The following is a 26,300-nucleotide window of genomic DNA, read 5'->3' on the forward strand; positions in this document are numbered from 1 at the left end:
ACCACATCTTATATCTTGGAAAGCTTGTTTATCATCAGCACGTGGGACCCACGTGAAGCCATGAGGGATGTTGAAGTTTGCCCAGAAGCCAAAACACAGACTGGATTACTGAGGAGAAAACAATCATGTTCATTTGTTCACATACATCAACGTCTCCGTTTGACTGTGAGCGGGTGTATTTAGTGACATCCATCATCTGTCAAATAGTCCGCATAGCCCAAATCTATAAGTGATTAACCTGCAGCAAACACCATCTAATTCATCAGCGATTAATCAGCCAGCTGACAGGATGGAGAAAGAAAGTGTGTTTGTGAGAGATAGAGGGGAAGAGAGAGAGAGAGAGAGAGAGAGAGAGAGAGAGAGAGAGAGAGAGAGAGAGAGAGAGAGAGAGAGAGAGAGAGAGATGCTTGTGGCAAAACATTTTTTGCGGAGCTCAACACGATTTCAACCAGAATTGGATCTCTCTCTCTCTCTCTCTCTCTCTCTCTCTCTCTCTCTCTCTCTCTCTCTCTCTCTCTCTCCTTCTTTATAGTGCCGCACCCTGTCCTCTGTGCGTAAAAACCTCCCACGTACACCATCATCACCATCATCATCATCATCACCACACTCTCCACGTTTCCTTCTTGCAGCGGGAGGATAACGGTTCACCTCGCGCACGGCTCGGGCACGGAGATGGGAGCTCAGCGGAGGCTTTTCCGCCTCTGACACGGACACACCGGGCGGGAAGGATGGCTCTGACCAGCCGGGAAATGTTGTGCTTGATCGGAACCGCCTGCCTCTGGCTGCCGCTGTTGGCGGAGGTACGTAGTCCTGTCCGATGATGATGTTATGTTGTTGATGATGATGATGATGTTGATGATGGGGATGATTTTACAATGTGGCCTGATTCTTCCTTCTTCTTTTTTTCCTGACCCATGTCCCGTGACAGTCACGCTTTGATGACCTGGCCTGCATTTGGCATGCCACCTCATTTAGGCCGATAATTAGATCAACAACATGATTGATACGCAATTAAGGGGCAACGCAAACACGTATTTGAGAACATGACCCGTGCATGTGTATGAAAGCGCCAGTGATGGATGTCGGGGTGCGTTTCCAACAAAAGCAGGTGCAGGTCGGGGCGTTAGAAGAGCAGCAGACGCCTCTAATCCGTTTTTCAGCCAATTAATGGCGCAGTCAAAGCGCATTGTACAATTAAGAAGGCTCACACGCGCGCACATACGCGCGCACACACCCAGTCATGCATGGTTTCAATCACAAGCCCTCCATCTCCCCCCCCCCCCCCCCCCCCCCTCGGCGGGGTATCATGAGAGGAACCCGCCGGTGGCTCCTCCGAGGTGGGAATGAACCCTGCACGGGGCCGCTGGAGCTTGTCACAGCAGATCCGTCTGCTCAGACATGTCGGATCCCAAAACTAGTGAAGCAGGTGTTGTCAGATGTGGGTCAGAGCCCCCATTGAGTCACAGCTGGTCAGGTTCAGTCGTTTAACGGACCAAGTTGCGTTTTAAAGTCCTTATTTCATATTGTAGTCGCAGAACAACAAATGAATAAAGTAACCATTAATACTCAAGTTGATTTGTTGTATTTCCCCTCATGTGGTGTGTGTGTGTGTGTGTGTGTGCTGAGCATACGAGCTGTACAGAAGTCATTAGTGGAGTATGTGCAGGGTTTAATTAAACCCCCTTACACTGCAAGCAGCCGTGCATGTAGCACAAATAGCACACTGCACATGAGTTTCAGCTTTTTCATTTCAACTTCATTAGACAAATCGTTTCATCAGGAGAAGACTGAATGCAGAAAGAGGCCACGAAACATCAAAGATGTTCACAATACGATGGAAAAAGGAAGCCAAACCGTGGGAATCCATCCAGCGCTGCCCGGCAGTCCTCTCTGCAAACTCAAACTCAAAAGTCTGACGATATCTCCGTGTTAGAACAGTTAGTTGTAGTAAGATGAAGGCGCCCTCATGGCCGGATCTATTGGGGGCGTCCCGGGGCCCCACACGGGGCCCCGCATGCCGATACACGTGTGAGAGGAAAACATTTCAATAAATATACACAAATCCAAATACGAATCAGTGTCAATCTAAAACACAAGGGTTTAGGGTTTGGATTATAGGATGATGCACACGGTTTGGTTACATTTAGAAAAAGGATGTTGGGTTGCGTTCAAATAAGCACTTTGTTTAAAGAAGTCCCATATGACATCCAGAGCTTAAATATTGCAGCAATTTATGTAATCATATCGTTCCGTAATGTCCACCGGAGCGGAGGAGGAACTCGCTCAGCCTCGCCGAGTGTCATTAAGCGTCTCTGTGCTTTTAGTGCCCTCCAGTCTCTCTGATGTGCCTCCATATGCTAGCGTTGACGCTGTCCCCGAGCCCCAGCGACACTACATAGTGACGCCACAGGGCTTTGTCACTGGACGTAAGCAAATGTACCGACTTGGTGCACAAAGACAAACGCTGTCCTTCATCGTGTGGAGATACTCTTGTACAAAAGCCATCACGGAGCACCTGCTGAAGCCGCTGTAACATTCCCCCCAACCAGCTGTCTCCTAGATTATTTACTTGTAATCTCAGCATAATAAGAACATTCTGTTAATTCTCAAATCTACCAAGTTGCAAAATGTGAACAAAACGTGTTTTATATATTGTGCATGATGTAAAATCCTTAACTTAAAGCACCTCACACAGGTTTGGGGTCCTTTCAGGGTTAAATCTAGCGGTGGTCCCCAAATCATAAAAGAGGGAAATCAACTGAAGACAAACATGAGAGCTGACCAGACTCAACCGACACAGTTTTGATCATTTAGCACTAAAAAGTTGGACGATAAGCATCAGCAGACATCTCCCTCAGAGCAGAAATGGACTGCTGCTCCTTCATTTCGCTCCGTCCACATCTCCAGGCCCTGCTCCAGTGTGTGTGTGTGTGTGTGTGTGTGTGTGTGTATTTGCATGGCCGAGCACTGGACGCAGCTGTGTGAGCGTCATAACTGATTACCGCTGTAATCGAGCCGTGCGATGGATATGAACGGAGATATCAGCACCCGTGTTCGCTACCACAGGTCACCTGTTCCCGCTGTAATATCATTAAGCCGAGCCGAGAGACACACACCGCAAAGTGTGTTTCATACATGTGTGTGTGTGTGTGTGTGTGTGTGTGTGTGTGCGAGGGTGGGGGGTTGTCTGAAGAGCAGAACTCACCTGTGTGAAGGTGAAATGTGTCGTATTTCTCTGCCCTCACAGCGGCAGCAGAGTGTGTGTGTGTCTGTCTGTATGTGTGTGTGTGTGTGTGTGTATGTGTGTGTGCGTGTGTGTGTGTGTGTGTCCTCTCCTCTTCTGCAAGGTGCCCCACTGCTTTGTAGTGGTGCAAGCTGATTTCCAAAGAATGAAACCGACACTTTTGTCAGATATTATCTGATACTGTCTCGTAATATTAGTGTTTGTGTGTGTTTTATAGTGTGTGTGTGCTAGTGTGTGTGTGTGTGTTTACACTGTACGCCACGCTCTCACACCTGAGCTGCTTGTACCTGTTATATGTTTTTACTTTGACTGCTACTCCCTGCTGTTAATGAATTAACTCATTCACAAATGCAAGTCAATTGTGAAAACACACCTCAGCTTTCCGCCTCCTCTTCTGGCTCGGACCTGAGAGAGTATCTCTCTTTTAAAGAGGGAAGTAGAAAGCATCTTTGCCGAGGCTGAAGCCGATTCCCGGGAACAGGAAAGGTCAATGACATTTTGGCTGTGCCAGTTGGGAGCGAGTCGGCTTCAACCTTTAAGTGGCCTGCAGAGCGCATGTTTCATCTCCATTCGGTCGCACTTACACGGTGTCCTCAGCGGAGCGGCGACGGCGCCGCTCGTTTGTTCCCAAACGCTTCAAATGAGCTCGTAGATGTACGAATAATCTGTCAGGAGCGAAGGTGGAGGGACTGGACTGCAAAAAAAAAAAACCTGTGCGACCGCGTCGGTGTGCAGGAAGTGAACTATCGACGCTGGTTTCTTTTAACCTTCTAGTCACCAAACCTGTGAGCAGAAGAGAGGAGGCGGAGCAGTGGACGGTGACACGGCACATTTAGAGGGCAAAGAACAGAGGCGATTAGTTTCGGGGGATTCATTTCATTTCATTCAAGAGTTGTTGATCCACAACGTGCCGAGCCGACAACAATGATTTGACAGCAGTTACCAGTTTTGGACAAACATTTGCATCGTGAATTTCAATTGTCACGAATATTGAGGCCTCTTTTCTCTCCATAATTTCATGACTTCATGTTCTGGGGATACTTTTTTTTTTTCATGATAATCTGCTCATTAAAGGAAGAGAATACACAACATGACGTAACCCCCTGACCTCGGCAGTCTCGTCTTTGTTGTTAGTCTGCCTTTGTTTCATTACGTTTTTATTGTTCTTCTGCCTTGAATAATCCCCTTGATGCTGACAGCGTGGTCTTCTGTCTATAACTCGCCGCATATGTCTTCCCGTCTGCAGGTGGTGGCCGAGGACAGTTACTTGAACGAGGTGCAGAACTCAGGTGAGTGGGAGGCGATGCTCCGAACACAGCAATCTCCTCCTGTCTGCGCGCTGTAAATCAAGCGTCCCTCCATCCGTCCTCTCCTCCTACACCATCTCTCCCATTCTGTGTTGTTTCTTCCCTGCAGTTTATCCTCCCATTCTGACTCAGACGCTCATGAACCCCCTCTGTCGACGCCTCCTCTCTCTATATCCTCCTCTCCGCCCTGCTCCCACACTTGGTCCTCTACCTCTCCTCTTTCCTGCGGCCTCCGCAATTAATTCCCCTCTTTTTTTTCTCTCTTCATCCCCCCTACATCCCTACAGAGGAGTGGAGGCCATGTTGGTGTGAGGGGGGTGGGAGGAGGAACTCCTCCTTCTTCGGCTCGTTCCCATCGCGGCAAAAAAATATGGGCTTTGACAGCCGTGCACACATTGACAAAACATGTTGTGCAATTACAAACACACCTCTCGCCGTCCTGCTGAACCAGTTCGTTAATGTGGAAACCACCTCCAGGCGCTCGCTAAATTAAAACAAAAAAAAGATTGGCATATGGATAGCAAGTATGAAAATTCAGCAGAAAATGCTTCTCTGTTGCAACGATTGCCTCCAGCTCCTCTTTTGTTGCACAATATTGTATCAAAAAAGCAGGTTAAACAGAGAAAGAATGGGGCATTTCCCCCCCCCCCCCCCATATTTATTAAAATGTGTGTGTTTTGTGTCTGCGAGCGCCCGCCCCCCAACACAGCCTCCGAGTGTGAACCGTGTCAAATACTCATTGTGGCTGGGAAATGGATTATGGGTAGCGGGGAGACTGAGTGTTCCCATGGCGATGGGCAGAGTACCGTTGTCGTGGCAATGAGGAGGGTGTTGTGTGTGTGTGTGTGTGTGGTTGTGAACACTGCGGGTGTTGAGAGGAATAAAAGAATGAGTGAATGAGGCGACATGAACAGTATAGTGAAGAAGAGGTGAATTCATAAGTGCTGTGAAGGTAAAATAAAAAACAAAGAGACATTTTAAAATGTCCTTTTTGTCCCTGAAGATGGAAATGACAAAGTGAAAATGTAGCAATGTTTTTTTTTTTACTTTATTAAGATTGAATCAAGCTGACTAGCGTTACAGAAGAAATACACATTTTATGTTTTCATAAAAACAAAAGCTGCATGAACACTCACATGACGCGTTAGTATTACTGTGACCAGATCCCTGAAACTGAAGCAGCTAAATAGAAATCAGCCATTGTTCCTTCCTTTATTTACACATGTGCTTTTTCCTGCTGTGGCATGTCATGATGTCTCCAGCGACTCACTGGACTCTGACCTCCAGCATGTCAATATTTTCACGATTGATTCATCATTTAAGTCGCTTTTAAAGCAAACCTGACATTTGCTTGTTCCAAATGTGAGGATTTGATATCATAGACTGCTGATCGGAAGAATGTTTTCTGTCACTTTATTAAGAAAATGATTATCACTGTAAAGTCAGCACATGCTTATACTTCGTAAGTGGAAAAGATGTTAAACTCAGAGGCTTGTTAATGAGTTTTGATCAAATATTGTACAACGTTTGATGCTTAACCGTCCACCAGAAAGCTCCAGAAATAGATTTGTTATCAAACATCTTACATGTAATGACTCGCGGGTATTCCTGTTCAAAAAACAATCATTATGTATTTTTTTACAGCTGTTTTGTAGTCGTTTCTCTACTAATCATTCTTAAATATGTGTTAAAGAATTATTAATCACCACATCGGTTGTGTTTTAGTGAATATCACAAATCACTGGAACTTCCATTCACTCTTTACGTTGGACGGGCACGATTGTCATCGGACCCGAGTTTGAACCGTACTCGTTGTCACAGGGGTTTAAGTACGGATGCAGCTCTTCAGTGAAGACGCACTGGGGGAACGAGTAAATGGGCGTTGCGGTCTGCGCGTCGTAGAAAGAAATCTGTCCTCCGTCATAATCCACGAACACGCCGACCCGCTCCACTTTCCCGAAGCGTACCGGCTGGTTTGCAGAAACGGGGGCTTCAAACTTATCCTTCACAAACTGGACGACCCAGAGTCCATGCGGAGGACTTCGCCCAAACGCCCCCTTCCTCTGGAGCGACGCCGTGGCCACGCCCAGACTCCATTCGGTCTTTCCGCCCACGAAGACCTCGAAGTAAAACTTATGCGACGAGAATCCCCTCTTCCCCAGAACTGCCAGATTTGCGGTGAACATTTTTGGGTTGGGGTTCATGTTTTTTTTCAAACCAGAACTCGTCCCGAATCTCACTTGTTTCCCGTCATCGGATAAGACGAGGCGAGGGTGAGCTGTGTCAGGGTCGAGCTCGACGTCCACTTCGTACTGCTGCATGAATCTCAGCGTCGCTTTGTTTGACGCGTCTGTGCCGTCGATGACCTTCTGTGTGTCTGAGCTCATTTTATTCACCAGCATTCGCAGATGAGAGACCGAGTCGCTCAAAGCTTTTTGCATGCGGCGAATCTCCGCTTGTCCATTCAAACTGATGGAGGACAAGTCCATTGTGTGTGAAAGGATGGATGGGTTCGGAGAGCTGTGGAGGAAAGGAAGGTCTCCCGTCTGTTTCAGCTCCTTTAGCTTCATCGTCGTCTCCTGCAGCTCGGTGATCTCTCGCCTCATGTCGCTAATCAACCCGGCTGCTTCTTCTTCTGACGCTTTCTGCTTCTCCTCGATCGCCTTCACGAGCTCCGTCCGGCTCTTCTGGATCTCGGAGACCAGCGTCGCCAAGTCCCGCGCGCTGTCGGCGATCACGTCTTTGGTTTCCGCCTTGCTCTGTTCCACGGACATAATCACTTCCAGGACCTTCTGCAGCCTTTCCTGGATCATCTGCTGCACTTTGGCCTCAGTGTTCCCCAGCAGAGCCATCCTCTCTTCGTAAAAACGCTTCACAGACACAACGTCGTGGCTCACGTGGCTCAAGCGGACGCAGACGTCGCACACCAAAGCCCCGTCGTTCCTACACAACATCGTCAGCAGTCTGGTGTGATCCTTGCAGATCTTGTCCTCCAGACTCACGATGGGCTCAACCAGCGTGTGTCTCTTCAGGCCGGCAGCTCTGTGGTGAGGCTCTAGATGGACGTCGCAGTAGGACGTCAAACACTCCAGACAGGATCTGACGGCCTCTCGCTGGGTGTCAGTGCAGATGTCACACAGCACCGCGCCACCACCGAGAGCCTGCTGTTGGTCCGGGCTCCAGATGTGAGGGTCGGCCGGTTGAAGCGTCATGAACTGCGACGTGAGCTCGGAGATGAAAGTGTTGACCTTGAGGTCCGGCCTCCGAACGAAACTTTCCTTGCAGACGGGACACTGGGTGGCTGGGATGCCGTTCCAGTAGGTCGAGATACAGGACATGCAGAAGTTGTGACCGCACGGTGTGGAAACTGGGCGTTTGAACACATCCAGACAGATGGGACAAAGAAGCTGCTCCTCTGATAGAAGACTGCTGCCGGACGCCATTTCTGGAAAACGAACAAGGAGCATCAGATAAACGAAGTCAAACGATTCACATAAACACAAAACTTGGAGTCAAAGTTAATTTTTGACCTCAGAAACAACACGTTTTATTTAGTAGCTATGGTGGAATGCCATCTTAAATGAATGTAACTTACTGGTATCACATAGAGTGTGTGTGTGTTTGTGTGTGTGTGTGTGTGTGTGTGTGAGAGCACAATCTCATATCTATTGAGAAATGTGAAACCTGCATTGTTTCCCTCCATGCTTGCCAGGTAATTATAAATGAAAGTATGCAGGACACACCCCAAAAATGAAGATGAGTCATCAAAAATACTTTAACAGAAAAGAGAGAAGGATATTTAAATCAAAGCACTTTAATTATAATTTGTCATATTCCTACAGGACACAGAAAAGTGTATTTCTATCTTTTAATTGACTACATGTCCATATCAAAAGGGGAAAACTGATGAAGATCAGGTGATATTAAAGATCACTAATAGGAAGTTGTGTTTAGATCTTTTTCTCCAACACATTTTTCAGCATTTCCCAACAAAACTTCACTAAAAACAACGAGTGCAACAAAACTACAACAGATTTCACTTCTTCTGTGTTCAAAAGGAAAGCTCAGCTCAGTGAAGGTTACTTACGTCTGAGGGTTTTGGTCTGTGGAGGAGAAATGACAACGAGGAAGATCCTGTTTGTTTGCAGGAAGTAATGTTGCAGTGTTTCTTTCCCGTACGGCGTTTCTTAAAGAGACAGACACCTTGTTGAGGTCGCCTGTGAAGTCAGAGGCTTTTTTTTTTATTTTAAAGGTTTGGATCCCAACGTGTGATGTGTTATTTGTTGTTTGAGGATACCTTACGAAACAAATAATATAAAAATAAAATACAAATAACTAAAAATAGTGTTATTAGGATGCTTTATTACATTTTCATCAAGCTTGCGAGACAGGTTTCATCAACATTACAGATCATACAGCTTTAAACAGTTTTAATTATATTAACGAGACATACACTTTGTGTTATCATGAAAACAAAATCAACACAAGAACTTACATGATCATATGTTTCAGTATGATTTTAGCTGTGATTATACAGTGAAATGTCAAAATGTCTGTTTATGCTTAAAAGGATAGTGTCATTGTCATTTTAACCTTTGCATTGTGGGTTATTTCCCAAGCAAAAGTGTTGCAGACTTTTTGCCCGTTGTGGTTCAAGCATTTTATGTTTCTTTTGCTAAAACAAGCCCTAATCACATATGCATTTATATAGCTGGGTGGGTTGAAGTCGACTAATTACACATTTGTTAAAGCATGAGCGCAGATACCTTTTGACGACATGTTAGCTTTTCTATTTTTAAAGACTTATGCTCAACCATCCAGTCGAGAGCTCTGGAAATTAATTTGTTCAACCACAATGTACCTCCAGACAGTCATATTTCCTCCAATTATAAATAAACATAAAAGCATTTCCTGCAACACCAAATGTAAACAACACCCATACATTTTAAAAAAAGGTAGTTAACTCTTTTTTGTGTGTGCAATTAAACACATCAGGTGCATTTGAGTAAATAACCCATTAAATTAATCCGTACGAACGACGGGAACAACTATCATCGGCCCAAAGTTTGAACCGTACTCGTTGTCGCACGGGTTTAAGTACGGATGCAGCTCTTCAGTGAAGACGCACTCGGTGAACGAGTAAATGAGTGTTCCCGTCTGCACGTCGTAGAAAGAAATCTGTCCTCCGTCGTAATCCACGAACACGCCGACCCGCTCCACTTTCCCGAAGTGCACGGGCACGTTTGGAGAACTGAAGGTTACGCACCTATCATTGAGGAAGCAGATGCACCAGAGCCCACAGTGAGGACCCGGAGCCACCGGCCCCTTCCTCTGGAGCGACGCCGTGGCCACGCCCAGACACCATTCAATTTTCCCGCCCACGAAGACCTCGAAGTAAAACCGACGTGACGAGAAGCCCCTCTTCCCCAGAACTGCCAGATGCTCTGTGAACATATTCGGATTCGGGTTCGGGTTCACCCACGAACCTAAACTCATCCCGTATTGCACCCGTTTCCTGTCATCGGATAAGATGAGCAGAGGGTGAGCTGTATCAGGGTCGAGCTCGACGTCCACTTTGTACTGCTGCATGAATCTCAGCGTAGCATTGTTTGACGCCTCTGTGCCGTCGGAGACCTTTTGTGTGTCTGAGCTCATTTTATTCACCAACATTCGCAGATGAGAGACCGAGTCGCTCAAAGCTTTTTGCATGCGGCGAATCTCCGCTTGTCCATTCAAACTGATTGTGGACAAGTCCATTGTGTGTGGTAGGATGGATGGGTTTGGAGAGCTCTGGAGGAAAGACAGCGGGTCTTTAGTCTGTTTCAGCTCCCTCAGCTTCATCGTCGTCTCCTGCAGCTCGGTGATCTCCCTCTCAATACCGCTAATCAACCCGGCTGCTTCTTCTTCTGCCGCTTTCTGCTTCTCCTCGAACGCCTTCACGAGCTCCGTCCGGCTCTTCTGGATCTCGGAGATCAGCGTCGCCAAGTCCCGCGCGCTGTCGGCGATCACGTCTCTGGTTTCCGCCTTGCTCTGTTCCACCGTCACCTTCATGTCTCGGACCTTCTGCAGCCTTTCCTGGATCATCTGCTGCACTTTGGCCTCAGTGTTCCCCAGCAGAGCCATCCTCTCTTCGTAAAAACGCTTCACAGACACGACGTCGTGGCTCACGTGGCTCAAGCGGACGCAGACGTCGCACACCAAAGCCCCGTCGTTCCTACACAACATCGTCAGCAGTCTGGTGTGATCCTTGCAGATCTTGTCCTCCAGACTCACGATGGGCTCAACCAGCGTGTGTCTCTTCAGGCCGGCAGCTCTGTGGTGAGGCTCTAGATGGACGTCGCAGTAGGACGTCAAACACTCCAGACAGGATCTGACAGCCTCTCGCTGGGTGTCAGTGCAGATGTCACACAGCACCGCGCCACCACCGAGAGCCTGCTGTTGGTCCGGGCTCCAGATGTGAGCGTCTGTCACTTGAAGAGACATGAACTGCGACGTGAGCTCGGAGATGAAAGTGTTGACCTTGAGGTCCGGCCTCCTTTCAAAAGTCTCCTTGCAGACGGGACACTGGGTGGCTGGGATGTCGTCCCAGTAGGTCGAGATACAGGACATGCAGAAGTTGTGACCGCACGGTGTGGAAACTGGGCGTTTGAACACATCCAGACAGATGGGACAAAGAAGCTGCTCCTCTGATAGAAGACTGCTGCCGGACGCCATTTCTGGAAAACAAACAAAGGAGCAAACTGTCACATGCAGACACGGAGTTTAAACAGTGGAAACTGAAGTCAAATTTACACTTTTTTTTCTGTACCCTGAAGTTCAAACCTCCAAAACAACTTTCCGTTTAGTGTTTTAATCTTAAATGCACATGAAGCTGGAAAATTAGTTCAATAAATGACCGGGGGGGACTCTTTTTTTTATAAAATATTAATTGTGAGCAAAAACAGCACCGGTTCCACTTTTTACTTTGTGAATATCTGCAAAGAAAGCATTTTACAGTCCGGGCAGATCGGGCTTTAGGAAGCTGCGATAGGAATTTCTTCATTCTTTTATTTAATGGAAAATAATTGTAAATTGTTGCCTGAGCAAAGCATTTTTTTCACGGCTGAAACCTGCATTGTTTACATTCATGTTTATTAGTTTGCTGTCCCTGTGTGGACGTTACCAACACCACCAATAGTGTGAAACCACCTCAACACCATCTGTACCTCATCAAAGATCAAAGCTCCTTCTGATGGGACGCCTTCAATGTCCCATTACAGCGTCTTAAGCTTCAGTATTGTGACATGGAAGAGTTAATAAAATATGTGGGTTAACTTATGGAAGGTTTAATTAAAATCATCAAACACTCTGGAACAGAAAAAGATAAGGACTTAGATTGTAATGCTCAAATATGTAGATATGTGTACCCTTCTTTTCTCTACACCACGTGGCTTGAAGGCTGAAGGTCACAGTTCATTCTTTGAAATCAGCAGTTGAATAAAGCACTACCATATAATACAATAATATCTGTGAAAAGCTCCAGAAAGGCTAATAAATGGAGCTTGTGTTGAGTTTTTATTTCCCTCTTTGAATCTCAACCTTTGGGCGACATTTACAAAAAGTCCTTAAAAGGACATTCAGGCCAAAAATGCGATCAGCTGATGAAGACCATGTGATATGAAAGTTACTAAAAGGACCTTGTGTTTCGATTTGGTTCTCCTACAGGACGTTGTTTCTGCAGCATTTCGCAACAAAACAGCGCGTGGAACAAAACTACAACATCCACACAACATGAATTTAACGTGTTATGTGTTTATAGTGAAGGTTGAGCTCAGTAAAGGCGACTTACGTCTGTGGGAGTTGGTCTGAAGAGGAGAAATGACGACGGAGGTCGGTCCGAGGTCCAGCTGGATTCGCAGGAAACAACTTTGCTTTCAGTTTCTTCCTGCATGAGTTTCTTAAAGAGACAGTGTGCACATTTTATGTCTGTGACGTCAGCGGCTTTTTTTTTTAAAGGTTTGGACACCAGTGAGGGCTGTTTTTGGTCCCAATGACCGAGTGTGTTTTGTATTATTTATAGTTTGAGGATAGATTTCTGCATTTCTGCCTGATTTATTTCCGGTTTCTCTGACTTTCTCTCTGCTTCCTCCTTTTCCTTTTATCTTCTTCCAATTTGGACCCTGTGTGTGTGTGTGTGTGTGTGTGTGTGTGTGTGTGTGTGTGTGTGTGTGTGTGTGTGTGTGTGTGTGTGTGTGTGTGCGTGTGTGCGTGCATGTGTGTGTGTGTTTGCCTAATGTAATTTTGTGTGTGTGTGTAATTGCAAAATTTTAATTTAGTGTGTGTTTCTGTCCTGGGCACAATGCAGCATCTTAGTGTGTGTGTGTGTGTGTGTGTGTGTGTGTGTGTGTGTGTGTGTGTGTGTGTGTGTGTTTGTGTGTACGTGCATTTGTTTGTGTGCGTGTGTGTGTAATTGCCACATTTTAATTTAGTGTGTGTTTCTGTCCCGGGCACCGTGCAGCATCTTAGTGTGTGTGTGTAGGTGTGTGTGTGTGTGTGTGTAGGTGTGTGTGTTTGTGTGTGTGTGTGTGCCCCTGACTGAAATGTAGTGTGTGTTTCTGTCCCGGGCACTATGCAGCAGATCTGTGTGTGTGTGGGTGGGTGTGTGTGTGTGTGTGTGTGTGTGTGTGTGTGTGTGTGTGTGTGTGTGTGTGTGTGTGTGTGCTGGCCGTGAGGGTTGCACCGTGTAGATAATGTTCCAGGACGGCCAAGCTGTGTGTCTTGAAGAGATAAGCCTGCTGGTTACTGAAGCACCTCTGCCATTAATCATAGTTTAGTAACTGCTTGGCCTCAGAAACCCGTAAAGCTTCAGTGTGAGCAGAGAAAGAGTGAAATCCTTCAGAGAGAGAGAGCGTGGAGGTGAAGATATTAAAAACTGCTGGATGGATTTAGTGTTCCCAGATGATGAATCTTAATAACTTTGGCGACTCCCCGCTTTTTCCTCTCGCGCTTTCGTCAGGTATTCTGTTTTAGACTTTCAGAATAATTTCAGGATGGATTGCCACACGATGAGGTGCCTCATTTACAGAATAAAAATGTCCTGTAAACAAAGAGACAAACGCTCTCCATCCAATCTGCCATCCTGATTCCATATGAACTGATTCAAGTCGACCTCGCAGTGCATTAGTGTGCCTCTATGTGTATCTCTCTGCAAGTTGAATGATGCCATATAATTCCTTTTCATTAATACTGGATGCAAGTCTCTATTTGGCCGCAGCATATAACCTGCTCTATATTTTGTGGCCTAATTTTGCTTCAATTTGACGTCGGTGGTTTCCCTCTCCGTCTGTCTCGGCTTCGCTCACACGTTCCTCCTTCTCAGAGAAGATTTTCTGGAAGTGTGTGTTCGGCGTGTTGAGTGAGGGGCCGGTTTAAGGTTATATGGAGATTTCAGCGCTTCATCGTGGATCAGCGGGGGTAAATGCATTAGGGAGGATCCTGCTGTGGCAGCGGCCGCCATGTGAGAGTCATCCATGTAAGCCTTCATGCTCAGATAAAATACAGACATGGGGGATAATGTGAGTTGAATAAGAGCAATTCCACTCCTCTTCCTTCTCACTTCTCCCAAACTTTCCTCCCCTCCTTTGTATTCACATTGTCCTCTCTGACCCAAATCCTCCTCCTTTCATCCACAACATCTCCTTCTCCCATCTCTCTCAACATGCACTCACTCTCTCTCTCTCTCTCTCTCTCTCTCTCTCTCTCTCTCTCTCTCTCTCTCTCTCTCTCTCTCTCTCTCTCTCTCTCACTCTCTCTCTCTCCCCGCCCTCCTTCTCTCCGTGCAGTGCCTCTGTCCTGCTCTGAGGGATTCACAGAGTTGGGCTACTACAACGGCACCGTGTCTCAGACGGACTCTGGCGCCCCCTGTCTGAAGTGGACCGAGTTTCCAGACTACGTCATGCAGTACCCGGGCCGAGGGCTGGGCGACCACAGCTACTGCAGGAACCCCGACCGAGAGTCCAACCCCTGGTGCTTCTTCAGGCAAAACTCTGGAGCCATCGGGTGGGCCTACTGCGACTGCCACCAGGGTACGAACACAGAGCGGCAGGGATGCGCTTTGACTCCATATCTCTTCTTTAGGACAGTCACAGTGCTTTGTGATTCAGAATAAAACACACAGATACACAACAAAAGGCTAACTACGGCTATTGAAGAACAGTAAAATGCACCCATTAGATTCATTGAATTGTACTCCACCAGTTCAACCAATTCTATTTTTAACAATCTCAGGACATTTTTTGAGTTTTTCTTCTGCTGTCCTCTGAAATTAATTCAACTGAAACATTATGAAAGAGGACAATCAACATTTGGTTCAATTACCCACAACTTGGAGACACATTATGCTGCTTTCGCCGAGGCGCAGACATGCCAAAAGGATTTATAAAATGTCAGAAATCTTTGTCACAATTTCTGAAGTGACGTCTGCAAATTCATTGCAACCATTCTTAACCCAAACATTCAGTTTACAATGATATAAAACATGTTTATGCTCGATGAAAGACTGAAGGTGCACAAATCAAAAATGTTACTATTGGATGAAATGTGTGCAATGTGGGATTGTTCAAAGTCATAGAAAAATATCTCCAACTCTGCAGTCCCACTTATCTGATTTAATGCATTTTCTATAATTGTTTTTGGTTATCTGCACAAACTCTGCTCTTATCAGTCTTGTTTCCAGCAGCAGCTGTTTTCAGCGATGAAAATAAAACAGACATCGTGAAGAATTTAGCATGTAAAGAGCCTGAGATTTCCTTCGGGAGTTCATTTCGATCAAAGCAAAGCTAAAAGAAGTGTCATAACAGCTTGATTATATATGTCATGTTGTGTTTACAGCTCGTTCTGCAGCCCTGAAGTGACCAAAAAAAACCCCCAACATATTAATGAAGCTTTAAAAAATGAATAGATTATGAAACCGTGACACTGCTGGTGGATATTTGCTTGTTGTTTTGTGAACCGTCTCGTCTCTTTCTTATCTATTTTCTCAGGTGCGGCTCGTCTGGTGGGCAGCACCACCTCCGGCACCGGCCGGGTGGAGGTGTACCTGAACGGCCAGTGGGGGGCGGTGTGCGACTCCCACTGGTCCGACAGAGACGCCAGCGTGATCTGCAGGCAGCTGGGCCTCAGGTGAGAGGAGACGAAAAACATCCTCATTCGGAACAATAACGTTCCACCGCATTTTCACACACCTGTCCTCTTCCTCCTCCTCCTCCTCCTCCTCCTCCTCCTCACAGCGACATCGGCGCGGTGCTGCAGCCGTCGCAGTTCGGCTCCGGCTCCGGCCTCTTCCACTACGAGCGCCTGGGCTGCCGCGGAGACGAGAGCACGCTCAGCGTGTGCCGGAGCAGGACGTTCGTCACGGGTGACTGTAGCCATGGAAATGAGGCCGCCGTGGTGTGCGCGCCACCGGAAGGTCAGCGGGACTTATGGTCATGATAATAAAAAGAATAATTTGAGGGAGAAGGCTCCGTTTGACCTCTATGCATGTCCACATCCGCCCTCAGGCAGCGGCCCTCCGCTGCGATTGGTCGGAGGCGAGGAAGACTTTGAAGGTCGGCTGGAGGTGTTTCACTCGGGGAGGTGGGGCTCCGTCTGCGACGACCAATGGGACGACAGAGATGCCGAGGTGGTGTGCAGACAGCTGGGTTTCGGGTACGTTTCACACCGTCACACCGGGTTAACAGATACGTGTGTGTGTGTGTGTGTGTGTGTGTGTGTGTGTGTGTGTGTGTGTGTGTGTGTGTGTGTGTGTGTGTGTGTGTGTGTGTGTGTGTGTGTGTGTGTGTGGTGACCATCTTGTAAAGACGACCCTCACCAGCGCCCCTGAACCACGGGCTTCACACAGTACATCATGTAAAGCTGTGGAGGGTTAAAGGATATGGACGAAGCCAACAATGTGTTCATCCATCTCAATACTCGTGTACGTCTCCCACTGAAGTAGCTATGTGTGTAGTTGTAGTCCTGTGTCGGATGTCCCTGCAAGTTTTTATCTTTTTAAAGTTATAGTTCACTAAAATCATCAAGTTAGAGTGAACATTTCAGTCAATAGTTGAGGCCAAATATGGCCTGTTGTTGCCGTTTGCCTTTGCCTCCAGATGCTGGGTGTGGATCTATTGTTCGGTCACTCTGAAGTCAGACCTTCAGTCTGAATCCGGCCTGTGGCGATCCAGCAGCGGGGAGCGCGCTGGCTGAATTTGAGTAGGTTGGAAAAAGGGAAGTCGTCCTGCTACGGCGCTCGCAGCAGACGAAGCTGCTGTACTTTGAAAAGTACATGTAGTACCTGTAAAACAGTAAAACAGCTGGACGCTGTAGCTGCAATCACTCAAAAAGGAGCAAACCAAATGCATTTGTTTGGGTCTATTTTAAACTGCGGATTGATACGCATCTCGGAGCTGTAGTGAGTGTTTACAGCCGCGGGACGGTGCGCGTGGGATTGTCTCAAAAATAAACTGCGGTGGCCAGTTTTCCTCGCGATGAAGAAACATGTCATCCAGCGCAATGCGGTGACTCATTGATGTGTTTTGAACAGTTAGCCGGACAACAATGGAGCTCTGCGGCTTTGACGTCACACATGAGATTTGTTCATCTCAATCGGTGTCGCATCTTTTGATGGAATTTGTTAACCATACAAAGTACAGAATGTCAAGAGCTGTATTCTGCGGGGTATACATAAACATGAGCAGGAAACAGCATGCATAATAGCCCCACTATGAATTTGTTTGTTGTGTGAGCTCGGTGAAATTGAGAATGAGATGCACTTTTACTGACCTGTCTACGAGAACACAAGGGATGGACTCTGATGTAAAAGTACCTCCATTTGTGTGGATTTCTGTTGTATTAATCTACCTTTAAAAAAAATCTGCGTTTTTATATTTTGACAGTGGTGGCAAAGAGGAACTTGAGAGGTAATGAAGTCAGCTGGTTTGAACGTCTGCAGGTGTCTCCCTCCTCACCGTGTGTGAGACGAAGCATCCCTGACAACTTTGAGTGTCAAACAACTGTTGTCCTTGTAGCTGTGAAGGGAGAGATCTCCTTCAGTGTTCAACATTAGGTTGCATTTCATCTCCTCTAACACAGTGGGACATCTCACCGTCTGTGTTTGTGCCTCTGAATAATGGATGTTTTGATGCTGATGCGCTGGTTCTCACGCTCACAGGCACCGGCGGGTTTACACTTACAAACATTATGAAGTGATTCGATTTTTCCCACCTGGATAGGTTATTTGTGTCAAACATTTACACACTTTTTACGTATTTTTGACTGACAGCCGAGTCATACTTCGATGTCAGTTGTGGTTTACATGATGGGGAGGTGTTAGCTAGTCTCATTGTACTGAATAGACATGCCCGTGAGTTTAAGATGATGGAATATTTTAACACATTACAAGAAGAGAAGAGAGATTTGATTTTTTTTTGCCACGACAAATGTGGTCCGTGAAGTCTGAAGCAGCAGCACATGGACCCACAAAAACACACATCACGGCTTTTTGTAGCATTTCAGCATCAATAAATAATCAGCACTTAAACATCGTTGTGGGAGCTTTTCATTATTCATTTGGATGATTTGATTTATTTGGGACATTTTAGAGTGTTTTCTTTTGCTCTGAATAAGAACTGGGAAACACGACCTCGGGTTTATAGTAAGTAAGAGAGTCAATATGCACCGGAGAAGGTTTATGTGTGGCCGTGCTGATGTCGTGTCATTTTGTTGTCAACTCTTTGCCAGGACATTTTCCACAGACATTCCCGACACGGGTGAGTCTCTGACTTTTCCCTCTAGCACCACCACGAGGTGGAAAATTCACGTTTTAAGTGAAATATCTGGAAAGCTATTCGATGGATTACCATGAAACTCCATCCACATGTCCTCCTCAGAATGACATGCAATACATTAAGTGATCCTTCAACTGCCAACCTTCAGGTCTCAATTAAAATAAATAAAAAACACACAGTGCACGTCTGTGTTGCAGGGGTGTGGCCAAGGCCTGGTCGTGGGCTCACTTTGGCCAGGGTTCAGGCCCGATCCTGCTGGACGCGGTGAAGTGCACGGGAAACGAGCTCTTCCTGGAGCAGTGTCCCCATGGCGACTGGGAGCAGCACAACTGTGACCACATGGAGGACGCCGGCGTCTCCTGCAGCCCGTACACAGGTACGCCTACAGCACGCGCTCACAGCTCACCGGACACACTGCGGGGCTTCAAGCTGCTATTTATAGCCGCTGAACATCAATAAATCACGACTGCATGAAGCAGCAGCATCCTCTTAGTGACTATAGCGGGATTTATGGCATCTGAGGAGTAACATATCTACGGGCATGAAATAACAGCTACTATCCATCAAAGTAATTTAAGGTTAATAATTTATTCAAAACGATAAATCAGTGTTCGCGTCCATACAAATATAGTCTCGCCTCTGGTTTGCATAAAGGATTTTCTGTCAAATGCATCTGCTTTACATACATATATATACATATATATACATATATATATATATATATATATATATATATATATATATATATATATATATATATATATATATATACACACACACACACACACACACACACACACACACACACACACACACACACACACACACACACACACACACACACACATTTGCATCTTTAGAAGAGCCACGATATGAACCTGTTTCAGATGGAGTGGTGCGTCTGGTTGGAGGAGACAGTCCCTGGGAGGGTCGGGTGGAGGTTTTCCACAACAGCGACTGGGGGACGGTGTGTGACGACCACTGGACCCAGCAGCATGCAGAGGTGGTCTGCAGACAGCTGGGCTACAGGTACGGAAACAGATGTACTGAAGGACGACGGACAAATTCATATTTGATGTTTGAAACTGATCGGAAGAGGTTATCAGCCATATTTGTGTAGTTAGTTTAAAAAAGGAAATGAAACACATTTAGAAAAGTCAACAGTCATGGTGGTCGGGTTGGTTGTAGATATTTTAAACATTCCTCTTTCTTTCGTCCGTCATGGTTTCACTTGTTTTGTTTTTGAAGCACAGTGGCAATGTTTGGACAATTTAGACGGACAGCATAAGGAAAAAAACTAAAAATTGGAACATTAAGATATGTTAACATGTGGAAACCCCAAAAACAAGGTTGAACCTGAAAAAAACACATTAGCTGGTCATCAATGAAACCTGAGAAGAAACCAGAAATCATGTAAATGATGATGATGAGGATGACGATGCTCATGAAAGGATGAAAGCGAACAGAGATGTGACTCTGCATGACTTTCCATGTGTTATTTTGACTATTTTCATCTAGTAAAAGCTCAAACTTAAAAGACTACAGGTGTCCACAGTACAAAACATGAACCTCTCCTCCACCTCAGAGGTCACGCCGAGGTCGTATCAGACGGGGCGTTCGGCGAGGGCGTCGGTCTGATCCTCCTGGACGACGTCCACTGCGAGGGATCCGAGACCTCCCTGCTGGACTGTCCACACGGGATCTGGGGCCGCACCGACTGCTCGCACGGCGAGGACGTCGGCGTTCGCTGCAGGAGACGAGCCAGCCAAGAAACCAACGAAGTGCCGGTTATCTCACCTTCCACGGGTAGGAGAGGAGATGAGCGTCGAGGCCGCTGTGCATATTTATTTAGAAAAGAACAGTGCGAACTGAGCTGATTCACCTCTTTATTATTCTGTGTTTTAATTACATTTGTCTTGTCCGTGCCAACGGCGTCGGCCGTGTTACATCTTGTGAGTTTTTGGTCATTTGAAAGGCAAATGCAGTGAGAAGAACAAAAAGAGGGGAAACCAGCAACAAAAACAACAACAGCAGCAGCGTTGCACTGCACTGCAGAAGTGTGGTGACTGTGCTACTGCAGTCCATCCTGTGTGAAAAGGGCAAGCTGTCCCTGGTCCAATGCCAGGCCAGGGAGCTGTTTCCTTCACTTTATTAAACCCTTGCAGAAACTGCGTCACACCACTTTGATAATAAGCAGGCGAAAGATCTTTCTATCTAATCTCTGAAAGGAGGAGAAACCAGTTCTGTCTCCTTTTGCCACGCCGTATCATTAGCTCCGTGTGAAAACATCCGTGTTGTCCCCCAGTCCAAAGAGTTTAAATGCCACATGTTGACAGCAGACAGAATAAAAGAGGTGTTTACTGGGTCTCCTGCAGACACTCAGCACATAAGAATGAGAATAGAGGCGGAATAAAGAGGCACCGGGCCGCAGATGACAATAAACACCGTCGGTTGGACGCATCTGTGTGTATCGTGAAGGTGCACCGACGTGAATGTGAATGAGGGATGTGTGTGTTTCTTTCCTGTCAGGGCCCCTGGTGCGTCTGGTGGGCGGCGGCAGCAGAAAGGAGGGCCGGGTCGAGGTGTATCTTCATGGTGACTGGGGAAGTATTTGCGACTCGGGCTGGAACGACCTGAACGCAGCCGTGGTGTGCAGACAGCTGGGACACAGGTTTGTATTTATATATATGTGTGTGTGTGTATGAAAGAGAGTTACTTTTAGATCCTCCTCTTAACCTTTTCTTGGCTTCCTTTCAGTGGTGGAGCGGTCGCATCCGGAGGGTTCGGCCAGGGGAAAGGGCCCATCCACCTGGACCAGGTGAGGTGCACGGGGAAGGAGGAGTTCCTGGGAGAGTGTCCGTCTCTGGGTCAGAGGCTCCGGGGCTGCAGACGCCGGCTGGACGCCGGAGCGAGGTGTGACGTCGCACCGCGGGGGTCGGCGGTCCGGGCCGAGCCACGAGAGCGGAGGAGCTGCGGGCTGAGGAAGCTAGTGGAGGAGGAGAGCAAGAGGAGGAGCCAGGGGGAGGAAAACGTGCTCAGGTAGGATTCAGGACCGCAATGGGTAAAACCCACATCAGGGATGTACCCCCTGTAAAATATTACAAGTACCTTCTTGGTTGAAAAAAAGATGTAATACACGGAACTGTGGCATCAGTGTCTGATTTAATACAGAATATATTATATTTAGTTCATGAACTTACACTTATATTGTATTGAAAATGTATTAATTAACTACCTGCAAAGGTATTACGAATGGATTTTACTTTAAATCTCACATAACCCCATTTAAGAACCACTGACCTACATACGCCTGAGGATGCAACTAACGATTAATGTGGATTAATGTGACGATCAATGTTTCCCATCGCCCCGAGATGACGTCCTCAAACGCTTCAAAGATGTTCAGTTCGTTGTCAGGGAGGCGCAAAGAAACCAGAAAAAAACAACATATTGATTAATTGATGAAAACGTTGCAGCTCTAAATACACCTCTGGCTTTGGTGACGTTTTTAAAAGCATGAATACTGTAATAAAATAGCCGGAATAAATACAATGAGCCTCCACTGACCTCCTGCGAGTATTTGTGTAGCTTGCTGCCTCCCAGTTCCCATTAAGCAGAACACACATGGCAGCTTCATTAAACACACATAATGTCTACTCAGCATAAACAGCAACACAGTGGTTTCTGCGGCAGAGGAGTTGAAGAAAAGAGCAAACTGCCTTTCAGAAATTCAAAAAGGACGACAGGAGTTGTGATTGAGATGTTCTCGCTGCTCTCCTCAGCACCACGTGGCCGTGGCAGGTGTCCGTGTGGCTTCAGTCTCAAGAGGAAGACGGCGACCCGCTCTGCAGCGGCACCCTGATCGGCCCCTGCTGGGCCCTGACGTCCGCCTACTGCGTCAGCAGGTAAATGTCACGCCGATGACACGCCGAACGCCCGGACGGACGCGTGGACCCGCCTTTACGTTCCCCCCTCCTCCCTGCAGGTTCAGCGACGCCCCGTCCAGGTACGTGGTGCGCGTCGGGGCCTCGGCGCAGACGCTGGTGCCGGAGCAGGTGGTGGTCCACCGGAAGTTCAAGGGTCAGAGCGGAGGTCACGACCTGGCTCTGCTGAAGCTGCCCAGCACCAAGGGTCACTGTCTGACCTTCGAACCCGACACCAACGCGGCGTGCCTCCCGGACGCGGACGCGGCGTCGGGAGGCACCGCCCCGTCTTCTTGCGTCGTCATGGTTACAGCCGGCTGGACAGGACCTGGTGAATAATTTGTGTCTTTAAAAAGATCAAACGATACTCTAGGAAGTATCTGAAAATACTGTTTTGGAAGATTTTTTATCTAAACTTGATTTCACCATCAGCCTCAGCTGCACTTTGGCTGGGTTGCACCAACAAGGATGACATTAATACTGGTCTACAGTTAATCTGGCGTTAGTAAATCTCGGATTAAACTGTTTTATATTTAGTCAGAGATGTGTCGCACATCTTAATTTTAACCCTGGATTAGTTAAACTAGTTTGAACCATGGTTAAAACAGGATTAGTTTATGTTCAACGTCTGCCATGATGGAAAATGTAGATAAACCTCCTCCAGAGGTGGTTTAAATATGACTGCTAATCCAGGTTTAGTCTAGGTTTAAAATAACTGGTGCAACAGATTTGATAATCTTGATTTAAATGGAAATTAAACAGAGATTACCAAACGGTTAGATTTACCCGGGATTAATTGTAAACTAAGGTTAAACTAGGTTTAAAGTTTGGATTAAAAGACAAACCTGGTTTAAACCTAGTTTAAGAGTTAATCCTTGTTGGTGCAACCCAGCCTTTGTGTTTAATGCTAACGAAAGTTAGCGCGCTAACACACGAAAGTAGTCAAAGTCGCTCACTTCCTCTGCTCATCCTCTCATCCTCTCATCCGTCCTCTCCCGTAGACTCGGTTCTCGCCTCCTGGGTCCCTCTGATGTCATCGTGGCAGTGCAAGAAGCGCTACGGCGACAGCTTCTCCAGCCACGGCACGCTGTGCGCCGGCAGCCCGCCGGACACCAGCCTCCACCGCGACGACAGCTGCCAGGGCAACTCCGGGGGCGGGCTGGTGTGTCAGGCGGAGACGGGCCGGTGGGTCCTCACCGGGGTCGTGGCCGGAGGTTACGGCTGCGCCGGCCCCTCGTCCCCGGCGCTCTACACCCGGGTCAGCCGCTTCAGGAGCTGGATCGAGGAAGTCACCGGCGTGCGTCCGGACACGCGAGAGGATCTGACGCGCGCTGACAATGACGAGGACGACTACTCCAAACACGCACACGGCCAACAAGAAACGAATGAAATCAATGATCTCAAACATAAACACAGCCGCCGCTCACACGCCAGCCAGCACGTCAACACACACGCACATCGTGTCGGGGAGGCCGACGCGAACACACACGCGCGCACACAAGCGCACGCTCTGGTCTGATGGAGGCCGTGCCATTGGCTGGACCATCTGTGCCATGTCAACCCCCCCCCCCCTCCCTTCCTCTCTTAAAGAGGGTTGAAAGGAAGACAAAAGTAAACTTTAAAAGAACAGAAAGATGCTCTTAAAGTAGGTCAGTGTCTGCTCATGTTAAATCTGAACTCGGTGTTGTGTGTGTGTGTGCGCTCGCTAATCGTCGGACGAGTCCGGCAGCGTGGGGCCGGGATGGCGTGGAGTGTGTGTGTGTGGGTGGTGTGTGGTGCTTTACATGTGAGTTACAGCCTGTTGAGAAGGAGAGCGACGGCCGATGGGGTCGGCAACGTTTAGGTTTGAGCCCGGCATGCCGATCGGGGCCTTTCACTGATACTGAATACAAAAAAAAAATCAGCATGGCATGTATTTTAAGGACAATAGTGTTAAAAAATAATATTCCGGGGCTATTTCTGAGATGTTCACACAAGAATCTATGCTAAAATTCACCCTTTAATGTGTGTCTTCTGTGTCTTTAACAATACAAAGCATCAAACTAACCACCAGAACATGTAGAATGAAGGCTGGCTGTGTGTTATCTTTGTCCCTACGAGATTATTAACGTAGATTTGACCCCAAACTCCTGCATCAGATGTCACACTTCAGGGCTCAGGGCTCGTCTCTTCAGGCTGTCGTCTTTATGCGTTTACTGGTGAAAGTGCTGTTTAGACCTGCGATTAAGCTATTTTACTGAGGGCCACACCGGTTATTCTTCATGTTTTTAGTGTATTTATTCCCATTACCAATGATGGACACACGACTGCTGACTATTTTTAATCAAAAAGTGAATTCAATTTTTTTCAAGTGTGGAAGCGGCAACTTGTTTTCTAATAAGCAAAAAGTATTAAAATGATTATTAATGGTGAATACATTGTTTACTATTCATGTAAAGATCATCTTTTGAGTTGCCAGACTTATAATCAACATTTACTAACTTCTGCTTTTGTCTGATTCAGAACAAAACTTTGTTTTTAATAACTTATTGACATTAATAACGGCAGGCTGGATATTAGAAAGTAACACACAAACCGACAGCAAACCCAAAAGCAATAATTTAGAAACCATTAATAAAGTCATTACTTGCATCTCCTATAATCCCTTCATAGAGGAGGTCTTATTAGAAAGTTGCAGCATTCAACATTAAAGTCTCGATTAAATCCACACATAACGAATCAAATCCCTTTTTCTTTGTGTCTCTTCTCAAAACTGTTCCCTGACTTTCCAGGAAACGGTTGGTTCCCATTCATTTCACATGAAACCGACTCTTGAAACTTGAATCCATCACAGTAAATGTTCTTTTTTTTTTTTTAAATTTTCTTCTCAAAGTCACGTTTTTGTTAAGCATAAGTTTCTCAGATCAATTAACCGGAGAAAAAACACTCGACTCATCTCTTTTTTCAAGGTGAAAACTATGGGAAAATAGACACAACAACACTGAAACAGGAAATCATCAGCAGTTATATTAAGTGTGCATCATTTGTTCAGGGGCTAAAACCTAAAACCACCGGTTTGGTCCTTTTAAACTGTACAGAAAAACCCTTTTCAAAGCCATTGGAAGCCGTCGTCTTTTTGTACCGATTCCCGCCGATGGCTCTCGATAGTTAGCCGATAGATGACTAGATAGCTGCTGTTCCTGAGACTAGATAGTACGTGTTCCTGCATTCATGCTTGACTGACTTAGATAGACGAACTCTTAGTTAAATGTTGTCTGTTCCGTTGTGTTATAAGCAGATCCGACCACAAGATGGCGACATTGTTCTATTTTCGGGGCCCACCGGTTGGACAACATGGCCCCCGCTGTTCTTTCTTTTTGATACTAAGTGTTGGGACTTGACTTTGTGCTTTGATGTACTGTGAACCATTGTGTCGTGAAGCATCTTGTAACCTGCAGCTGCTGTTTTTCTCCAACACGGACCCGGGCCCTGTTGTTATAACCTGTCGTTATAACCCCCCTGAACGTGAACTCCATCCTGTCGCGGCTCCTTCCTGCCTGAGAATCGATGTGTCATCATGCAGAAACCCTGTAGGTTAATGTAAATACTGTACGTGTGTGGCCCGGACGACGAGGGTGACGCGTTTGAAAGGCCTCCTCTGCCCGTGTTGATAGTTCCTTTGTGTAATGTGCTGAGTCATGGTTGAGTATTAAAAGATAAACCTGGTAAGAACAAGCCCTCGGTGTCGGTGTGGCCTATCTTCTGCATCTCCACTGACTAACCTCTGGTCTCGGTTCGGTGACGGCGAACCCGCCACACCAGGGTGATGTTGCGTAATGTTCCGTTTTCCACACTCAAAATACATGGATTGTGTCACCAAACAGATTGCCTCGACAAAAGCTTTATTGCCTTTATGTAAATGGAGAGCAAATCTGCTTAGCGGCTGCTCTCACTCATGAGCCGTGGTAATCTTTTCTCTTGTTTGGACTGGTTCCCCTCTGAGACACAACGGGATCAGAGGATGCCCCTCGCTGCAGCGGAT

The 26,300-nt window shown here is 46.7% G+C and overlaps 3 protein-coding genes across 3 annotated transcripts; 1 reads left to right on the plus strand and 2 right to left on the minus strand.

Moving 5' to 3' along the window:
- Window positions 1-526: 526 nt before the first annotated feature.
- Window positions 527-25,993, plus strand: LOC137789257 (neurotrypsin-like). Its single transcript, XM_068582647.1, has 14 exons — window positions 527-800; window positions 4,491-4,533; window positions 14,373-14,615; window positions 15,573-15,711; window positions 15,819-15,997; window positions 16,089-16,236; window positions 18,554-18,732; window positions 19,244-19,385; window positions 19,942-20,162; window positions 20,886-21,027; window positions 21,114-21,395; window positions 22,139-22,261; window positions 22,342-22,610; window positions 23,281-25,993. The coding sequence occupies exons 1-14, from the start codon at window positions 729-731 to the stop codon at window positions 23,796-23,798; spliced, it is 2,700 nt and encodes an 899-aa protein (XP_068438748.1). The 5' UTR covers window positions 527-728; the 3' UTR covers window positions 23,799-25,993.
- On the minus strand, window positions 5,624-8,647 carry LOC137789260 (E3 ubiquitin-protein ligase TRIM39-like). The gene is made up of 2 exons (XM_068582649.1): window positions 8,639-8,647; window positions 5,624-7,996 (listed from the first exon to the last, which is right to left on the minus strand). The coding sequence occupies exon 2, from the start codon at window positions 7,992-7,994 to the stop codon at window positions 6,306-6,308; it is 1,689 nt and encodes a 562-aa protein (XP_068438750.1). The 5' UTR covers window positions 7,995-7,996; window positions 8,639-8,647; the 3' UTR covers window positions 5,624-6,305.
- LOC137789259 (E3 ubiquitin-protein ligase TRIM39-like) lies at window positions 9,506-12,462 on the minus strand. Its single transcript, XM_068582648.1, has 2 exons — window positions 12,380-12,462; window positions 9,506-11,267 (listed from the first exon to the last, which is right to left on the minus strand). The coding sequence occupies exon 2, from the start codon at window positions 11,263-11,265 to the stop codon at window positions 9,574-9,576; it is 1,692 nt and encodes a 563-aa protein (XP_068438749.1). The 5' UTR covers window positions 11,266-11,267; window positions 12,380-12,462; the 3' UTR covers window positions 9,506-9,573.
- Window positions 25,994-26,300: the final 307 nt, after the last annotated feature.

The sequence above is a fragment of the Clinocottus analis genome, unplaced genomic scaffold (genome assembly GCF_023055335.1).
Source record: "Clinocottus analis isolate CAN_PGR_092001 unplaced genomic scaffold, fCliAna1.0.p SCAF_19, whole genome shotgun sequence".
NCBI lineage: Eukaryota > Metazoa > Chordata > Actinopteri > Perciformes > Cottidae > Clinocottus > Clinocottus analis.